Raw genomic sequence first — 19,106 nt, forward strand, 5'->3', positions numbered from 1 at the left:
ATAAGTCTATTCTTAAGGAGAGGTAGTTAATGAATACCTGCCAAGAGTTTTTTTGTTATGTATGATAATTGACATTTATATACTAAATATATAAACAATGTACCTTAATTCCAAAGAACAATTTACTTTTGAATATGAATGATTAAATTTAAATTACTATGTAAATCAGGCCTAAACTTACAAAACATTTAGTCCACGTTAACCCTCATCTAATGACCTTTCACAATTAATTTTGTATTTTTTCTTGCATTTTATGCAGAATTCCTTTTGATAAAATGAGAAATTCAGTACAGTGTTAATGCTTCTCTTATTAAATCCATGAATTAAGTGCAATGCTTCCAAATGCTCCAATTCTGTGAAGATGCAAAGTTATTTAGGAGTATATTAACAGAATTCTAAATGAGTGCTTACTAAATATTATACATTCTAATTCAACCATATTCACTAGAAAATGTGGCCTCCAGGTCCTGTCCACTGAGAAATTGAATGTGGCAGCAGAAGAAAATTAAATTTTCATTTCCTAAGAGATACTCTTCAATTATGAAATAGTTTGGCTGTCTTGCTCATATTAATGCCTGTACTAAATTAGGCACAGGTAATTATCATGTATCAATTTTTCCAGGAGTTCCATAAATTCTCCCTGTACATGGCTAATGCATAGATAGGGAGGCTAAATAGCAAAATAAATAACTCTAGATTCCCCTTTTAACAGAATGGCTCTTTTCAAATACTTATATATTATAATAATCAATGTGAAACTCTCCACCTTCTCCATTTTACAACATTAGGATCCACTAAATGTTTGATAATGGTAATGATTTATGTGACCCATTTTTAGCAAAGGTAAAAATGTTTTTTGTAGCTATACTCTGTGTTTACTCAAGTATCAATTTTAATGGTTTGCATAGTTTTATCCACAGAGAGATATTACTCTGAAAATGCAACTTGCATTTCTGTATTTTGACCACATTCTTGTCCTGCTTGACAGGTACTTTTACTTTCTATTTTGCTAGAATTTATACAAACAGCTTTCAAACACTGTCCTTGAAAACCAAATACTGCATTTTCTCACTTATAAGTGGGAGCTAAATGTTGGGTACTCATGGACATAAAGATGGCAACGACAGACACTGAGGATGTCTAGAGGAGGGAAGACGGAAAGGGGGCAAGGGTCGAAAAACTATTGTGGGCTATGCTCACTATCTGGGTGACAGGATCATTTGTATCCTAAACCTCAGCAATATGCAATATACCCATGAAACAAACCTACATATGTATCCCTGGAATCTAAAATAAAAGGTTTTTTGAGCTTTTTATTTTTTTCATATTAAAATGCCTTTATATATATTTTTTGAACTTTCTCTTTATACTTCAAGTTGTGGGATACATGTGCAGAACATGCAGGTTTGTTACATAGGTATACACGTGCCATGGTGGTTTGCTGCACCCATCAACCCATCATCTACATTAGGTTTTTCTCCTAATGCTGTCCGTTCCCAAGCCCCCAACCCCCCAACAGGCCCCGGTGTGTGATGTTCCCTTCCCTGTGTCCATGCGTTCTTATTGTTCAACTCCCACTTGTAAGTGACAACATGTGGTGTTTGGTTTTCTGTTCCTGTGTTAGTTTGCTGAGGATGATGGTTTCCAGCTTCATCCATGTCCCTGCAAAGGACATGAACTCATTCTTTTTTTGGCTGCATAGTATTCCATGGTATATATGTGCCACGTTTTCTTCATCCAGTCTATCACTGATGGACATTTGGGTTGGTTCCAAGTCTTTGCTATTGTGAATAGTGCTGCAATAAACATACATGTGCGCGTGTCTTTATAGTAGAATGATTTATAATCCTTTGGGTATATACCCAGTAATGGGATGGCTGGGTCAAATGGTATTTCTGGTTCTAGATCCTTGAGGAATCGCCACACTGTCTTCCACAATGATTGAACTAATTTACACTCCTACCAACAGTGTAAAAGCATTCCTATTTCTCCACATCCTCTCCAGCACCTGTTGTTTCCTGACTTTTTAATGATCACCATTCTAACTGGCATGAGATGGTGGTAGCTCATTGTGCTTTTGATTTGCATTTCTCTAATGACCAGTAATGATGAGCTTTTTTTCATATGTTTGTTGGCCGCATAAATGTCTTCTTTTGAGAAGTGTCTGTTCATACCCTTTGCCCACTTTTTGATGGTTTTTTTCTTGTAAATTTAAGTTTCTTGTAGATTATTATTAAAATAATAAAAATATATAAAATGCTGTCTTTAAGAGGTAAAGGGGAGGGTATTTGCAGGGGAGGGTCATGCAGAAGAAGAAATTGCTTTTGTATTTTAGCAATTTATCCCCCTTAACAGTAAGTTCTACAGAAATTAGATGCTGAATTGAAATTGTATTTTTATCCAAAATATAAGAATCTATTCAAGAAAAGCTAAGATTGCTGTACCCATTACCAAATCCAATGAAATACCACAAGATTTATATACATGGTTGTACATCTCTAAGATTTAAATAAGATTGCCAGATCCTTCCATTTATCCATGGTAGCAAAAATAGTTTGTTTCATATATAAAATATTTATGTAAAACACCCAAAAAGCACTTAAGTATAAAATCTGCTACAGCGTAAGCATTATGTAATTATTACCTATTATTAATATTATTGTAATTTGTTTAGTGTACATTTTAAGTCCTGGTATTTACGCTGTGTTAATCTTATAGGTAGCTTTATATATACTTCTCTCTAAATTGAATTTTTTAAACTTGATTCTTTTGAATTTTCTCCTCTTCAGTGTATATGCTTCCTTTTGAGTCTTTACTGATATAGCTTAGATATAAAAAGATTTTTCTAAAGTCAGCATCAAATACTTTAATACTTGGAAGCAGATGTACCTTGCTGTATGTAGTATCAGTCTACTCTGGCTTTGTAGTCTCAGATTTGTCATTTGTGATCAGAGTGTTGGACATCAAAGGATGTGAAGTGGTTCTCTATTTTGTAACCAGAAACTATCCTGATATTTTGAAATAATTGCCTATTAATAAAGCATTTTAGTTTCATGTTTGTAAAGAAAACTACGTAAGTCGTCTGTTTTTTTTTTGTTGTTGTTTTGTTTTGTTTTGTTTTTCTTTTAGACAGAATCTCACTCTGTCACCCAGGCTGGAATGCAATGGCACAATCTTGGCTCTGCAAGAGCACTGCAACCTTCACCTCCCAGGTTCAAAAGCCATTCTCCTGCCTCAGCTACCCAAGTACCTGGGATTACAGGCACGTGCCACCATGTCCAGCTAATTTTTGTGTTTTTAGTAGAGATGGGTTTTCGCCAAATTGGCCAGGCTGGTCTCGAACTCCTGACCTCAGGTGATCCACCTGCCTCAGCCTCCCAAAGTGCTGGGATTACAGGCGTGGGCCACCGCACCCGGCCCTGATTTTGTTTATTAACATGAGTGCTTTTCATTAGATTTTTCTACAAAGGGTATGATTGGGTTTTTAATCCTTATATGTGTTATAGTCTCCTACCTAGGAGATATTTGTTATTTTCTAACACTTGTTCTGCAGGTCTTCAAACCTCTACCCTCCATATGCCTCTTCAACTTATTCAGGTAGAAAGTTGCAAATGCAGAAATTACATTGTATGCCTTTATTAAAACAGGCGTGCCCTTTGGCTTTATAAAAGCAGTGTCATGGCTTTTAATGTTTATAATTTATGAAATGTAAAATCTACTTCTAATTTTTTTTATTTTTAAAAGTTGTTGTTGGAATTATAGTGATTAGTTATGTGGGGGCTTGACTGTCAGAAAGACCTCCCCATTCATATCCTCATTCTACCATCTCTTATCTGTGTGATTAGAGAAAGTTGCTTGTTGCTTAGCTCTTTTAAGCTTCAGTTTAGCCTTCTGCAGCCAGGAGATAATGACACTTATCTCATAGGGTTGTTCGAGAGCATCATAGAAATTATTAAATAATATATTATTCATAAAAGGATTTGCATAGTGCCTGAAACATAGTAAGCACTCAATATATGGGAGATAATGATTATTTATATTAATATTAGCTTATATTAAGAGGAAAGAAATAATAAACAAATAATCACTATTTTTCAATAGTTTGATGTTTAAAAAAGTCCAAGAATGGACAACTGGAGATTATTTACTCCCTATCTTCAACTTTGAACAAAGTCTTACAAACACCTAGATTTTATTTCATTTGCATCCTATGTGGTTTGTCTTATGCTAGATATTGCAAATATTGGAATAAATAAGACAATAGATTCGGCTAATTTACAGTTAAGGTGGCAGGGATTAATATAGCTATTTAATCAAATTACACCAATTACTACTGGAATGCAAACGTACAACACCCTAACATCTATAATAATGTGACATGTTATACATAACTACAATATAATAAATGGTATTAATGGTATCTACTCCTCATTGCATGCCTCCTGCATGCTAGCACCATCCTAAGATGTAACCTTATTTAATCTTTCCAACAATACTATGAAATAGGTATTATTATTGCCATTTTCCTGTGCCAAAACTGAGCCTCAGAAATTAAGAAACTTGCTGAAGTTCGCCTGGATCGGTCACTCATCATCACCTGATTAATTAGTGTTTCATCACCAAAGTGTGAAACAAACTAAGCTGCTTTTAAGAAGCAAAAAAAATCCCTGACTAATATCTTCCTTCTCTTTCTTATTTTAAATGGATCAGGACAACTGTAATACCACCTGGATCCATAGCCCTGCTTTGCCACTTATTAACTGTATGACCTTGGTTATACAGGTTATTTCATCTTTCTGCTACTCAATGTTTTCTATTACCTGAGAATAACAAAAATACCTGCTTCAAGGGTTGTGGTGATATTTAAATTAATACCTGTTTTATATTCTTGCAAGTTTCTGGCATATCCTAAGCTCCACATAAGTGTTCAAAAATAAATAGTAACAATAAGCAAACGCATACATACATAAATATTTTAAGCTATTGAATGTATTATCTAAGACATTCTGTATTTTCTTACTCATTCCCTTTTTTGAGATGGATACCATAGAACAAGTCTACTTCACAGTCCATACCTGCTTTTAGTAGAAAACAAAATAAAGAATATTAAGTCAAAGTGCAAAATTTAGATAAAATTTAGCACTCAGTTTTGTTTGTTTCAGATACATGTACTCATCTGTCAATCATATTTTTCCATAACTGTGAACCTGCTAAACTGTTTTCCACTAATCATTCCTTTTGTTTACTGCCATCATTTCCTTCTCATTTTCCTTAAAACCAGACATTAGAAATGATGCTAATGAAACTTTTTGTTGACTATCATGGACTTTTCTCTGTTAAGAGAACAACCTATGGCCTAAAATTTTATATTTATAATCTGTATTAATTAGGAGGCAACATCTTAGAAAAAGTGAAGCATTTTGTTCTAACCAGTTGTTTTCACTTTTAAAATAAAAGTAATAAATGCCTTTGCAGGAAATCAACATGGCACATGGATACATATGTAACAAACCTGCACATTGTGCACATGTACCCTAAAACCTAAAGTATAATAAAAAAATAAATAAATAAATAAATAAATAAATAAAAATGTATTTTTTCAGGCGTGGTGTTTCATGTCTGTAGTCCTAGCTACTCAGGAGGCTGAGGCAGGAAGATCGCTTTAGACCAGAATTTCAAGATCAGCCTCAGCAATAAAGCGAGACCCACATCTATACAAACAAATTAAAAACAAAAAATAGAAGCCGGGTGCTGTGATGTGCATCTGTAGTCCTAGCTACTTGGGAGGCTGAGGCAGGAGAATTGCTTGAGCCTGGGGGTTCGAGGCTGCAGTGAGGTGTGATCATGCCACTGCACTCTAGCGTGGGTGACAGAGTGAAACCCTGTCTCACACACCCAAAAATGTGTTACTTGATGCAGGCACGCTTGGTCCGTGTCTTTCACGAGAAAGTTTGGTGATACAATTCATTAGTTTGGGGAAGAGTCCATATTAAGACCAATCTGGCTTGCTGTGGAAACTATTTTTTAAGTTAATATTCTGTTTACGATCACTATATTTATTTTCATTTTGTTTTAAAATAATGTTTTCTTTTTTCAAAATTGATACACATATATAATAATTCATAAGGTCAATTAAAACAAAAATAAAGACCTATGATTCTTTTGTTTAAAAAAACTCTTAAGTATACTAATTTACACTCCCACCAACAGTGTAATGGCATTCCTATGTCTCCACAGCCTCGCTAGCATCTGTTGTTTCCTGACTTGTTAATAATCACCATTCCGACTGGCGTGAGATGGTATCTCATTGTGGTTTTTGTTTTCATTTCTCTAACGACCAGCGATGATGAGCTTTTCTTCGTGTGTTTGCTGGCTGCATAAATGTCTTCTTTTGAGAAATGTCTGTTCATATCCTTTGCCCACTTTTTGATGAGGTTGCTTTTTCTTGTAAATTTGTTTAAGTTCTTTGTAGATTCTGGATATTAGACCTTGTCAGATGGATAGATTGCAAAAATTTTTCCCATTCTGTAGGTTGCTTGTTCACTCTGACGATAGTTTCTTTTGCTGTGCAGAAGCTCTTTAGTTTAATTAGATCCCATTTGTCAATTTAGGCTTTTGTTGCAATTGATTTTGATGTTTTAGTCATGAAGTCTTTGCCCATGCCTATGTCCTGAATGGTATTGCCTAGGTTTTCTTCTAAGATTTTTATGGTTTTAGGTTTTACATTTAAATCTTTAATCCATCTTGAGTTTATTTTTGTATAAGGTGTTAAGGAAGGGGTCTAGTTTCTGTTTTCTGCGTATGGCTAGTCAGTTTTCCCAGCACCATTTATTAAATAGGGAATCCTTTCCCCATTTCTTGTTTTTGTCAGGTCTGTCAAAGATCAGATGGTTGTAGATGCGTTCCATTGGTCTATATATCTGTTTTGGAGTACCATGCTGTTTTCTAAAACCAGAAATACCATTTGACCCAGCAATCCCATTACTAGGTATATACCCAAAGGATTACAAACCATTATATTATCAAGACACATTCACATGTATGTATATTGAAGCACTATTTACAATAGCAAAGACTTGGAACCAACCCAAATGTCCATCAATGATAGACTGGATAAAGAAAATGTGGCATATATATGCCATGGAATACTATGAGGCCATAAAAAAGGATGAGTTAATTTCCTTTGCAGGGACATGGATGAAGCTGGAAACCATCATCCACAGCAAACTAACACAGGAGCTGAAAACTAAGCACCGGATGTTCTCACTCATAAGTTGGAGTTGAATAATGAGAACACATAGACTTAGGGAGGGGAACATCACACCTTGGGGCCTGTCTGAGGGAGTGGGGGGCAAGGGGAGGGAGAGCATTAGGACAAATACCTAATGCACGTCAAGCTTAAAACTTAGATGATGGGTTGATAAGTACAGCAAACCACCATGACACATGTATACCTATGTAACAAACCTGTATGTTTTGCACATGTATCTCAGAACTTAAAGTAAAAAAAAAAATTCTTCAGTGTAAAAGCACATGATTTTTAAGATATAATATTTAACTCACTCTCCATTGATTGATAGGTTTTTGTGTGATGATATCATGAGAACAGGTTTATGTTTTAGAGATCACTATAACCATAAACATACATTTTTTAATGTAGTGCGTTTTATTTTTGCTTTCTCTGAGTTGTAGGGAGCTGAAATGCTAAATGTATTTATTGTAAAACAGAATTTGGGTCTAATTTAACCTTGTCCATGGCATTGATGTGGGTGGGAGTTGCATAGTGGCAGAGGGAAAGGAACATAAATTGACCAGGATACTAAGAAGAGAATGAAATAACCAAGGTAAATGTATGATTAGTCATCTCCAGCTTAAAAAAAAATCAAATATATTACTACTATGTCAAAGGATTTTGAAAGCTACTCATTTACAAGTTTTACTCAATACTATGATACTAAGTAATCATATGGTAATGATACTTGATCTCAAAACTCATTTGTTGTACCATATATTATGGTTTTGTGTCTATATCATATATTTTCCTATTTATGTGTTTAAATTCTATTTTGTTATGTCAATCTCTTTGACGCCACCTATTTTTCCATGTTCAATCAAATGCTAATTGCAGTCAAAAGCCAGTTTTAGCATAATTTACTCTCCATAAAGCAGACTTTAAATATCCACATATCTAACACTTTGTTCTTGTTCCAGGTAACAAGATGCTGTAACTAAATATTTTTCTCCCTATGTGTTCTCCAGGTTCACAGTGGAACAGGAAATTGATTTAAAAGATGTTTTGAAGACTCTTGGAATAACTGAAATTTTCATCAAAGATGCAAATTTGACAGGCCTCTCTGGTAAGAAATAAACACAAATTTTTTAAAATGTTATTCCATAAGAGCTTTATTAAATGCTCTTTATTTATGATAAAATCCTCTATTTTATCTATTTTAATCATCTATTTTAATAGATGATGTTAAATCCTCTATTTACTATGGAGTTCTGGGGTAAAATATAGTTACCACTTGCCAAATAAATCTAGCATGAAATATATTTAACCTCTACAAGCAAAACTATAGGTACAGTCTTAACATTAAGTTTATATTATCTGGTTCATACCATATCTTTGACAATAGATTATATTCTCCGGAAGACCTGTCTTAAACATCTTTGGATTCCCCATCCCATCTGACATAATACCTTGTAAAATAGATAATAAATGTGTTGATTGACTATCTCAATATGTCCCATTGTAGTAAATCATGCAAGAAAGAAGGGAGGATAAATGAGTGACTGCTGTGAGAGCTAGACCAAAGATCCTTTTTAAAAGAATAAAGAATACCCAGTGAGATGGTATAAACATGTTCTAATTCTTTAATAAAAAAATAAATAAACAGTGGGCTGGGCATAGTGGCTCATGCCTGTAATCTCAGTACTTTGGGAGGCCAAGGTGGGTGGATCACCTGAGGTCAGAAGTTCGAGACCAACCTGGCCAACATAGTGAAACCCAATCTCTACTAAAAATACAAAAAATTAGCCACACATGGTGGTGGGTGCCTGTAATCCTAGCTACTCGGGAGGCTGAGGCAGGATAATTGCTTGAACTCAGGAGGCAGAGGTTGCAGTGAGCTGAGATTGCGCTATTGTACTCCAGCCTGGGCAACAACAGCGAAACTCTGTCTCAAAAAATAGTAATAATAATAAATAAATAAATAAACAGTGGTTTTAAAGAAGTAACTTCAAAGTATACCTGGCACATTGGAGTGTCTAGTAATTTATTTTAAATATCCCAAGAAAAAAATCCAATTGAATTATTTGATTCAAATACCCTATTTTTTTTTCAGAGTTAAAAAAAATCACAAAATATTAGCAATGTTAAAGCATTTATAATTTGTAGAATAATTTTGGAAGTATTTTTAAGTAACTAACCCCAAGAAATTTGCCATCAAAAAAAGGCAACAATGAACTGAAGACTGAGTAAATAAGTTATATAAGGATTATTTTTATCATTTCCTTGAAAGAGAGAAAATAAAAATACAATCTGTTTTCTGATGAGATAAAGATAGATATATATTAAGATAAAAGAAACTCAACATGTAAAGCCTCTTTATATGCAAACTATTTAACCCAAATTTCCAAATAGCACTGAGATGATAGATTCCTTAGCAGTTCTTGTGTTAAAGGAGAGAATTTAGTTTTCTTAGCCTGAAGCAGCAGCCTATAGAGAATCAAGCTGACCAAACTATAGCTTCTAAACCTGGAGTGTGAGGGCCCATAGACTGAATTCAGAGAAGCTGATGCCTTCCAACCCTTGAAATTACATATAAATGTGTGCACACAATGCATCTGCACATATACATGTAGGTGTGTGTGAGAGAGAAACAGTTTGCGGGGGGTCATATTAATAGCTTTTGAGAAATTCTCAATGTGTCTGTGATGAAAAAAGCCGTTGTCCTCCCAGATTTAGGATTGAACATGTTGTTTTCTAAACAGCACTCAGCTTCTAGCAATGAGTTGATACTAATATATTTGGTACAACTTCTACCCCTCATTCAGAGAGCTTACAGCCCTAAACACTAATAGAGCTTTTCTAAATGTCTACTATACAAATGTTCCTGTCCACATAAGAGAAATGGGCTTTCCCCGAGTAAATGTTTTCATGGCTTATATCCAAGCTCCTAGGGCTCTGAACTCTTCAGTGGGGTTATCAAGAATGTAGGACTGGTAGAGATTCAAAAAATAATGTGGGATCTGTACCTGAGTCAGAAATATATTCATGGCTGAAGCTTAGCATAATTTAACATTGTCATTCTCTCTTCTTTAGGAATTGAGAGAAATCTGTCTTACCATACTGGCCAAATTCCAACTGGATAATTACATTGTACTTTCTTCACGTGGCTCTATTTTCAGTTTGATTAGTAATTCCTCACTGTCTCACCCAAACATCTAGGAAGTTATTTCAAACAAATAGAATACCTGCTGCCTCTCAGTCCTGACGGAGTAGCACTGCAGTGGCAAATCAATTATTGTGGTCAGTGTAGCTTATAATTTCTAACATATTTGGAAGGTTTGTAAGGTAATATTTAATTGCCTTTACAGAGACAGAGACAATAGACCATAAATATGCATTATGAATACAGATGGTTTAGAGATTAGAAATATCTTCTAGAGAATTCATACATTCTATATGCAAAGTATCTGTTTGTTTGATCAAAACTTCCATGAGAATTGAATCCTTCTGTGTGTCCTACTCACAGTTGTATTCCTGGTACCTTGTAAAGAACTGACATATAGTTGACACACAGTAAATGTTCACTTAAGGGTAAAAAGGATGAGGGGAAGAAGACAAGAGGTTTATTTGGCCCCACATTACATACGGTATAAGGACTATTTGCCCCCTTAAACATAAGTAAAAAATCCTGGATTTTCCGTTCTCAAATACCACCCCATTCAGGTTTTCAGGATCACTTGACAAAAGATCTAAAGCGAACTTCCCAGTCTTTCAGTGGGAATTCTTTGATTATTACATTATTAGTTTTGCCGGAGTCTAAGCAGCTCCAGTATGCCATCCACCCTAACCAATATGCCCTTACATTCCCCATCATTCATTCAAAAATTATTGTTTTAATTATAAAACTTGCCTCCTTGTTTCCTCTAAATTCAATAGCATTTGCCTCTTCACCATTTATTTGAGCACCATATGCTCTGCTTTGTAAGGCTGGTATCATTTTCATATGTCTAGTTTTTTCCTCTCCAAATAACATAACCTTGATGATTAATGTCTATAACTCTTCATAACCCCCATAAATACCCAGGAAAATTATTTGCATGTATTTTGTTTCTACTTTAATGAGAATCTCATGGTGTTTAGGATATATGAAGGCTTACCTCAGTATATTACAGGTTTGGCTCCATACCACTGCACTAAAGTGAATATTCCAATAAAATGAGTCACATGAATTTTTTGTTTCTCAGTGCATATAAAAGTTACGTTTACACTATACCATAGTCTATTAAAGGTACAAAGACATTATGTCTGAAAAAGTAAGGCACATACCTTAATGTAAAAATACTTTATTGCTGAAGAATGCTAATGATCATCTGAGCCATCAGTGAATCATAAGCTTTTTGTTGGTGGAGAATCATGCCTTGATATTGATGGTTTCGAATAGACCAGGGTGGTGGTTGCTGAAGGATGGAGTGGCTGTGGCAATTTCTTAAAATAAGACAACAATGAAGTTTGCTGTATCCATGTACTCTTCTTTCCATGAACAATTTCTCTGTGTCATGCAATGCTGTTGATAGCATTTTACCCACAGTACAACTTCTTTCAAAATTGGAGTCAGTCCTCTCAAACCCTACCACTGCTTTATCAACTAAGTTTCTGTAAGAGTTTAAGTCCTTTGTTGTCATTTCAACAATGTTCACAGCATCTTCACCAGGAGTAGATCTCATCTCAAGAAACCACTTTCTTTGTTCATCCCTGTGAAGCAACTCCTCATCCATTTAAATTTGATCATGAGATAGCAGCAATCTAGTCACATCTTCAGGGTTCACTTCTAATTCAAGTTCTCTTGCTGTTTCTACCACATCCACAGTTACTTCCTTCAAGGAAATTTTGAAACTGTCAGTTATAAAAGTCAGAATCAACTTCTTCCAGACCCCTGTTAATGTTGCTATTTTGATCTCCTTCCATGAAACATCAGTGTTTTTATTGGCATCTAGAATGCTGAATTCTTTCCAGAAAAATTTTCTTTGCCCAGATTTTGGATCTGGGCAAAGAGGCCAGGAATTCTTCCTAACATCTGCAATGCCCAGGAGAGCTCCTCCACAACAAAGGATTATTCAGCCAAAAATGTCAGTAGTGAAAAGGCTGAGAAATCCTATACTGGAGAAAGCATGTGGAAACAGAGAAGAAAAAAAAATTAAAAGGCAGAATGGGAACATATTAGGTCAAAAGACAGAGGAGTCAAGCATATGAAATGGCTAAAAAAAAGAAAAAGAAGAGAAATGAAAAGATAGAGAACAATATATGTATGTATATAGGCTTTTAAATGGCTAGAAAATATTTGAACAATATCTTAGAAAGTGATAACAGCAGTTGCCTCTGGAATACGGGACAGAGACTTTAGATGAAAGAGCAGTTTTCGTTTCATATACTGCTCTGTAGTGTTTGGAATTTTACCTTGTATATGTATTGCTTTTTTAATTAAAATTGTTACTTAAAAATTAGAAAAAACTTTTTAAGAATATCATTAATAGGCCAGGCACAGTGGTTCATGCCTTAATTCCAACACTTTGAGAGGCCTAGGCAGGACAGTCCAGGAGTTCAAAACCAGCCTGGGCAACATAATGAGACCTTGTTTCTTATTAAAAAAAAAAAAAAGTCATTAGTAATAGAATTAATTAGTAAATTTGAAATCACCCAGAGAATAATTCAGTAGTATTGTCATACTGTTACTTTCTTAAATTATGTGATAAAATTGTATCTTTCTTCAAAAATAGCATACTGTGATTTAGCAGTATGGAAAAATAAAACCTGCTTTGCTTTCTTTTGCTTCTGGAAAAACGGAGTGACTTGAGATCTTTTGCTAAGACCTCTCAAGTCCACTCTTTCATTTTTTATTCCATGGCATCCACTCTTATTTGAGACTCTCATTACTGCTGCTGTAGACTATTTCAATAGCCTTCTAAACAGTTTCCAATCTCTCTCCAATCTAATCTATTTCATCTACCACTGCCAAGATTAATCGCCTTAAAAACTTACTCTTAGATTGTTCCAGTTCCTGTTCAAAGCCGGCCTTCAGTCGGCTGTGCCACATCCGCTGCTCAGCGGGGCATTGAGACCAGGCTTCACTCTAGTTGATTCCATATACACAACTCCTGACCAGCCAAACTAAATACTCATTCTGTGTCTCCTGTCCTCAGCTCTCTGCCTTTGTGAAGTCTCTTCCACAAGAAAAATCTCCTGTACTGAACCTCAGCTTTAATATCCCCAATTTCATCAAGGCATCATGACTACACCAACCAGAAGTAATCATTCCTTCTTAAATTCATGATACCTTGTGCCTTTCTTTATGGCACATATCTCATTTTATCTCATATTATTGTTATTTATGTGTCTAATATTCCCTGCCAGAATTTAAACCCTCCAAGATTGATTCTTACATGTGTGTCCTATGGTGCCCAGCAGTGTGCTTTCTTCTTAGCACCTACTGAATGAAGAAATGAATAAAATGAGATGCTCAATATTTACTGCATTTATTTTTTATTTTAATTTGATGTCCATTGCTTTTGTTGGTAAATTCCATTAACATAAAACACAGTAAAGCCTCATACAATAAACATGGATTATAGAAAATACTGAGAATCATTTTCTTCTCAGGCTCTATTTAAAATGCTCATCTACTTGCAGTGAGGATCCTGTTATAGAGAAGGTCTATTTTTGTAATGGAAATGGATGACTGTCAGCATTTGGATTAATAGATAATCCTCTTGGAAGGTGTAAGGGGAAGAAGAAAGAGAGTACTAAATCCTTCAGCATCAAGTACAAGCTTTAATAAAGGAGCCAATAAAATAAAGGAATTAAGAAGACACACCAAAAGCCATATTCAGGTCAGACTCAAGTGCTGTTGATTTATGCTGGACCTACTCTTACCCCCTGCCCTTGTTTGTTCTTTCTCCTTGCACCTGTAAACTACAAGGCTCTATTTCTCTCATTGCCATAATTCCAATTCTACTTTCTTGCCTGGATTATTGCAGCAGCTAACAAAGTTCATCTTCCTGCCCCCAGCTGTTTGCTTATCTAATTCACCCTGCACAGCAGCTGCCACAGCTATCTTCTAAAATCAAAGCATTGCGTCCCATTACTTCTGGACAAATCCAGGCTCTCTAGCATCATCGTCAAAGCTCTTAAAATTATGTCCTCTCCTACTCCCCAACCTCCTCATAGCTCAGGCTCCAACTGGACCTTCAAGAGATCCCCACTGGGGATGTAAAGTTTCTCTCACTTTACAAATAGAATCTTCTGCTTGGAATGTCCTTCTTGCCTTCTCTGACTTTTCACTCTTACTAATTGTTTAAGAGCAAGCTGAAAGGTCGACACATCAGAGAAGCTTGACCTGACATTCCTCTTCCTTCCTAAATCGTTTACTTTTCCTTATCTGGAATCTGGTAGCACTTTGCACACACCTCTGTTAGCACATGTTTCATTTTCTCCTAGACTATTTGTTTACATACTTGTCTCTGAGCTCAGAGCTATTCAAAAGCATAGAAATCTTTCTGTCCCCAGAACACAGAAGAGAATTTGGGGGGTGGGGGACAGTGTAGATACTGAGTGGGTGAGTGCTGTGAGTAAATGTCACTGTACCCCACCTGGCTACAAGCATTGGGGACTTCCCTCATACTTCCTGCCCTCCCCACTGCAGCCACACAGCCCCTTCTTTGGGTCCTTAAACATGCCCAGTTTGTATCTGCCTCTGCACTAGCTTTTCCCTCCATCTGAAATACTCTCCCTTTATTTCTTCCAGTGGCTGGCTCCTTTGTATTCCTTCAGTCTCAGCTAAGATTTGCCCTCTCAGACCCACCTTTCTGAATAACCTGTGTCAAGTAGCTCCTCTTTGCTGCCTCAGTCACTAAGCAACATATCACCTTATCTTGTTAGCTTAGTTATACTTACGATACCCTGAAATTGTAGTCATTTATTGATTCGCTTTTTTATTGTTCTCTTATTTGATGTCTGCTTTCCTCTCATTAGGAAGGAACTATTTAGTTCATCATAGTATACCTGGTGCATCTGGCTCATAGTAGGTGCTCAGCACATGAATGAACGAATGAATGAATGAATGAATGAACCAATAAATGAATGTTTGCTGGTTTTGTAACAAATCTATCCAGAAAAGCAAACAAAGAAACATTATTCCTATCGTAAGAGAACTCAAATTCTAGGAACTTTTATAAATTTCATGGGTGGGGCTGAAGCTAAAAATATTTTGGCAACTAAAGCACAGAGACACTTTTGGTATGCTAGGGTTCTGTTATAATACTCTCGTCATTTTGTTATTTTGAGCATGCCGTTGATGACGCAGAAATCTATTTAAATTGGCTGAATTTAGGAACAGTGCCACAGAGGAAGTAGTGGCCTACACTTGCATGATGGCCATCCTGAAAGCATGATGTTAATCTCAGATACTTAGAGCCTTTGCAGCCCTGCACAATACCTCATATGTAGTGGGTACTGAATAAATATTTACTAAGTGACTGAATGAATGCCTTTGTAGTCTTGCCCTGCTTTTTTCAGAAGAGCTTGAATTATTGCCCAGTTTTTCTCTGGGGGAACCTAGGGTTTACTGGCCCTGTTCCCATCTCATCCATTGTAAAAATCCTGGCCTCATGCTGCCTGGAGGAAAGTAGGACCAGTCATTTGGCAGCACTGTCTGCTGTGGCCAGAAGGAGAAGGCTGCTTGGTGCCAGCAGATTTAAAAACAAAAAACTATTTGCCTTTGCTTGATTGATTGAGAGAATAGCTAACTTTTCTCTAACCAACAAGACAAGCTCATCAGTGTAAATCTCCTTAATACCCCTTTGCATTCTGATTCAATTCATCAAATATCTGAGTGCATACCTGGTACCTGGCAGTGTGCAAGGTATTGTGGATGAGATAAGTAGAAGAGGCAAAGTCCAGGCCTTGAAGAGTGTATGGCCTAGCAGGAAAGATGGTCTTGATTGTCTACTGCGTGACATTGCCTGTTTCTCTGCATGACCTGATCTACTTCTAAGATTTTGTGGCTGCAGACACATGCTTGCTTAGACCACTTTCTGCTTATATTTTATTTTAATGAGACTGCTTGAAGTTTGTCTCAAGAAAAAAAGGCCTCATTTTCTTTTTTTCCCCTTAGTACCTGTGATGTGATTTCTTTTTTGTGAGATGGAGTCTTACTCTGTCACACAGGCTGGAGTGCAGTGGCACAATCTTGGCTCACTGCAACCTCCACCTCCTGGGTTCAAGCAATTCTCTGGCCTCAGCCTCCTTAGTAGCTGCTATTACAGGTGCACGCCACCACACCAGGCTAATTCTTATACTTTTCTTAGAGACTGGGTTTCACCATGTGGGCCAGGCTGCTCTTGAACTCCTAACCTCAAGTGATCCACCCGCCTCAACCTCCCAAAGTGCTGGGATTGCAGGTATGAGCCACCATGCCCGGCCTTCTTATTTGTCCATTTTCTTCTACTTATGTATCCAATGGGATGGTGTTTTTCTGAAGGTTGATTGTCATAAGGTCTCATTTACAGGTGCAGACATTTGCTATCCCTCATGTAGCAATTAATCATGATACGGGAATCCAAAGGTTGCATTCAATCTTTGTTTTGCTTTCTCTGAAATAAATACAACAGCACTAGTCTGCTGGATCCCATTCTCCTTACTCTTTTACTCAATCAGATTTTGAAGTCTTTTAGCATGTTTGTGGCCTTTGCACTTTTTCCCTCTCTGCTGCTGTTGTCAATTTTCTTGGAACATCTACTTTAGATTATTGTCTTATGTTTCATTTATTACAAGAATAAACTTAAAAACAATTTTTTTTTGAGATATGGTCTCACTCTGTCCAGGCTGGAGTACAGTGGTATGATCTTGGCTCACTGCAACCTCAACCTTCTTGGGCTCAGGTGATCCTCCCACCTCAGCCTCCTGAGTAGCTGGGACTACGCCCAGCTAGTTTTTGTAATTTTTTGTACAGATGGGGTTTTGCCATGTTGCCCAAGCTGGTGTCCAACTCCTGGGCTCAAGCAATTGGCCCCAAGCGATTGGCCTGCCTTGGCCTCCCATAGTGCTGGGACTACAGGCATGGGCCACCATGCCTGGCCTATTACAAGAATAAACTTTGTAGCCATAATTATGAACAGAGTTGTGGTCATAGTGCACATCAGATGACACTGAAAGACTTTATATACCCAAAGTCTTATAATATGAAATAGTTAACCACTTTCATTCAACAATTACTGAAATCCTGTCTATGACATTATACTGGGTTAAAGACAGGAAAATTGAACATTACCAGGAAACTCCCTCTAGGGTTTCCTAGAGGTTAGTTCATTCTTTAGGCCCTACTATATGCCAGAAGACAAGGTTACTAAGAAAAATAACACAATCCTTGCCTTAAGGAAGTAGACTGTCCAGGAAGAGGGAAGCATCAATGCAAATATGACATTAGAAAGGCTTCAATAGAATTAGTTTCTGGGTTCAATAGGAGAGTGATCAGATCTACTTTAGTGATTTAGGAATTAGAGGAGAGCAGAAAAAGCCTCACAGAGCTAGATGCTGAGCTTCTAAACTAGATTAGGTGTCTTACTGTACAACAAAAGTTGAGGGAGGTTCTAGGGAAACAAAGATACAGAAATGACAAAGCATGCTATGATGAGGCTGTTTCAGTTCATATAATTTGAAACACAGCATATAGGGTAAAGAATGCTAATTGAAGGAAGCAAAGGCAGCCTGATGGAGGTCCTTATAGTTTATACTGTGCAGGTATGCAGGTTTGCAATATACTGAAGGTGAGGTGAGAGGGAGAGCAAGCAGGAGAGGGGATGAAGTGTTTTAAGTGGATTAGTGGCATAATTTGATTTGTATTTTGATAAGATCATCCTGGAGGAAGCTTTAAGGTGAACTGGAGGCAGTCAGGAGAGCAGTTCTCTACTGCTGAGTCATGACATACTGTAACATCCATTGAAACTCATTCAAAAAGATCATTTGTGTATGTTGCTGAGTTTAATTTTCTGATTTTTAAAGAATTTTATCTTCATGCTAATAGGTGAGTTTGGTCTATGATTTTCTTTCTTATATTGTTTTTTTTTTTTCAATTTTTGCAGCAAAGTAAAATATCTACGGATGAGTTAGATAGCTTTTATTCTCTTTCTAATGTCTAGAACGGTTTTACAACAGGCAATCCTATCTGTTCCTTGAAGATTTGGTTAAAATCACCTAGAAAACCATCTAGGCTTGGAGTCTTTAATTTCAAGGGTGGAGAAAGTTTTCGTATACTGATTCAATTACTTTAATGGTTACTGGATTATCCAAATATTCTATTTTCTTTCCTTGACTCAACTTTATAATTTATACATTTCTATAAAAGTCTAGCTCGGCCGGGCGCGGTGGCTCACGCTTGTAATCCCAGCACTTTGGGAGGCCGAGGGGGGCGGATCACGAGGTCAGGAGATCGAGACCACGGTGAAACCCTGTCTCTACTAAAAATATTTAAAAAAATCAGCCGGGCGTGGTGGCGGGCGCCTGTAGTCCCAGCTACTCGGAGAGGCTGAGGCAGGAGAATGGCGTGAACCCGGGAGGCGGAGCTTGCAGTGAGCCAAGATCGCGCCACTGCACTCCAGCCTGGGCGGCAGAGCGAGACTCCGCCTCAAAAAAAAAAAAAAAAAACAAAAAACAAACAAACAAAAAAAAGTCTAGCTCATGGCAAATCTCTTCATTTTCAAAATTATTTGCATAAAAAAGAACAAATACTTTTTTAGGGTAGATGGAAATATTTTGTTTTTTTGTTTGTTTGTTTTTGAGATGGAGTTTCACTCTTGTCACCCAGACTGGAGTGCAATGGCACGTT

The 19,106-nt window shown here is 36.6% G+C and overlaps 1 protein-coding gene across 2 annotated transcripts in view; it reads left to right on the forward strand.

Annotated features, from left to right (window-relative positions):
• Positions 1–19,106, forward strand: part of SERPINI1 (serpin family I member 1) — an 89,863-nt gene that overhangs the window by 63,261 nt on the left and 7,496 nt on the right. For both annotated transcript variants that reach the window (XM_032173957.2, XM_032173956.3), the window contains exon 6: positions 8,260–8,357. In XM_032173957.2, coding sequence (XP_032029848.1) covers positions 8,260–8,357 — 98 coding nt within the window. The remainder of the gene's footprint in view (positions 1–8,259; positions 8,358–19,106) is intronic.

This window comes from Hylobates moloch, unplaced genomic scaffold (genome assembly GCF_009828535.3).
Source record: "Hylobates moloch isolate HMO894 unplaced genomic scaffold, HMol_V3 SCAFFOLD_13, whole genome shotgun sequence".
Taxonomy (NCBI): domain Eukaryota; kingdom Metazoa; phylum Chordata; class Mammalia; order Primates; family Hylobatidae; genus Hylobates; species Hylobates moloch.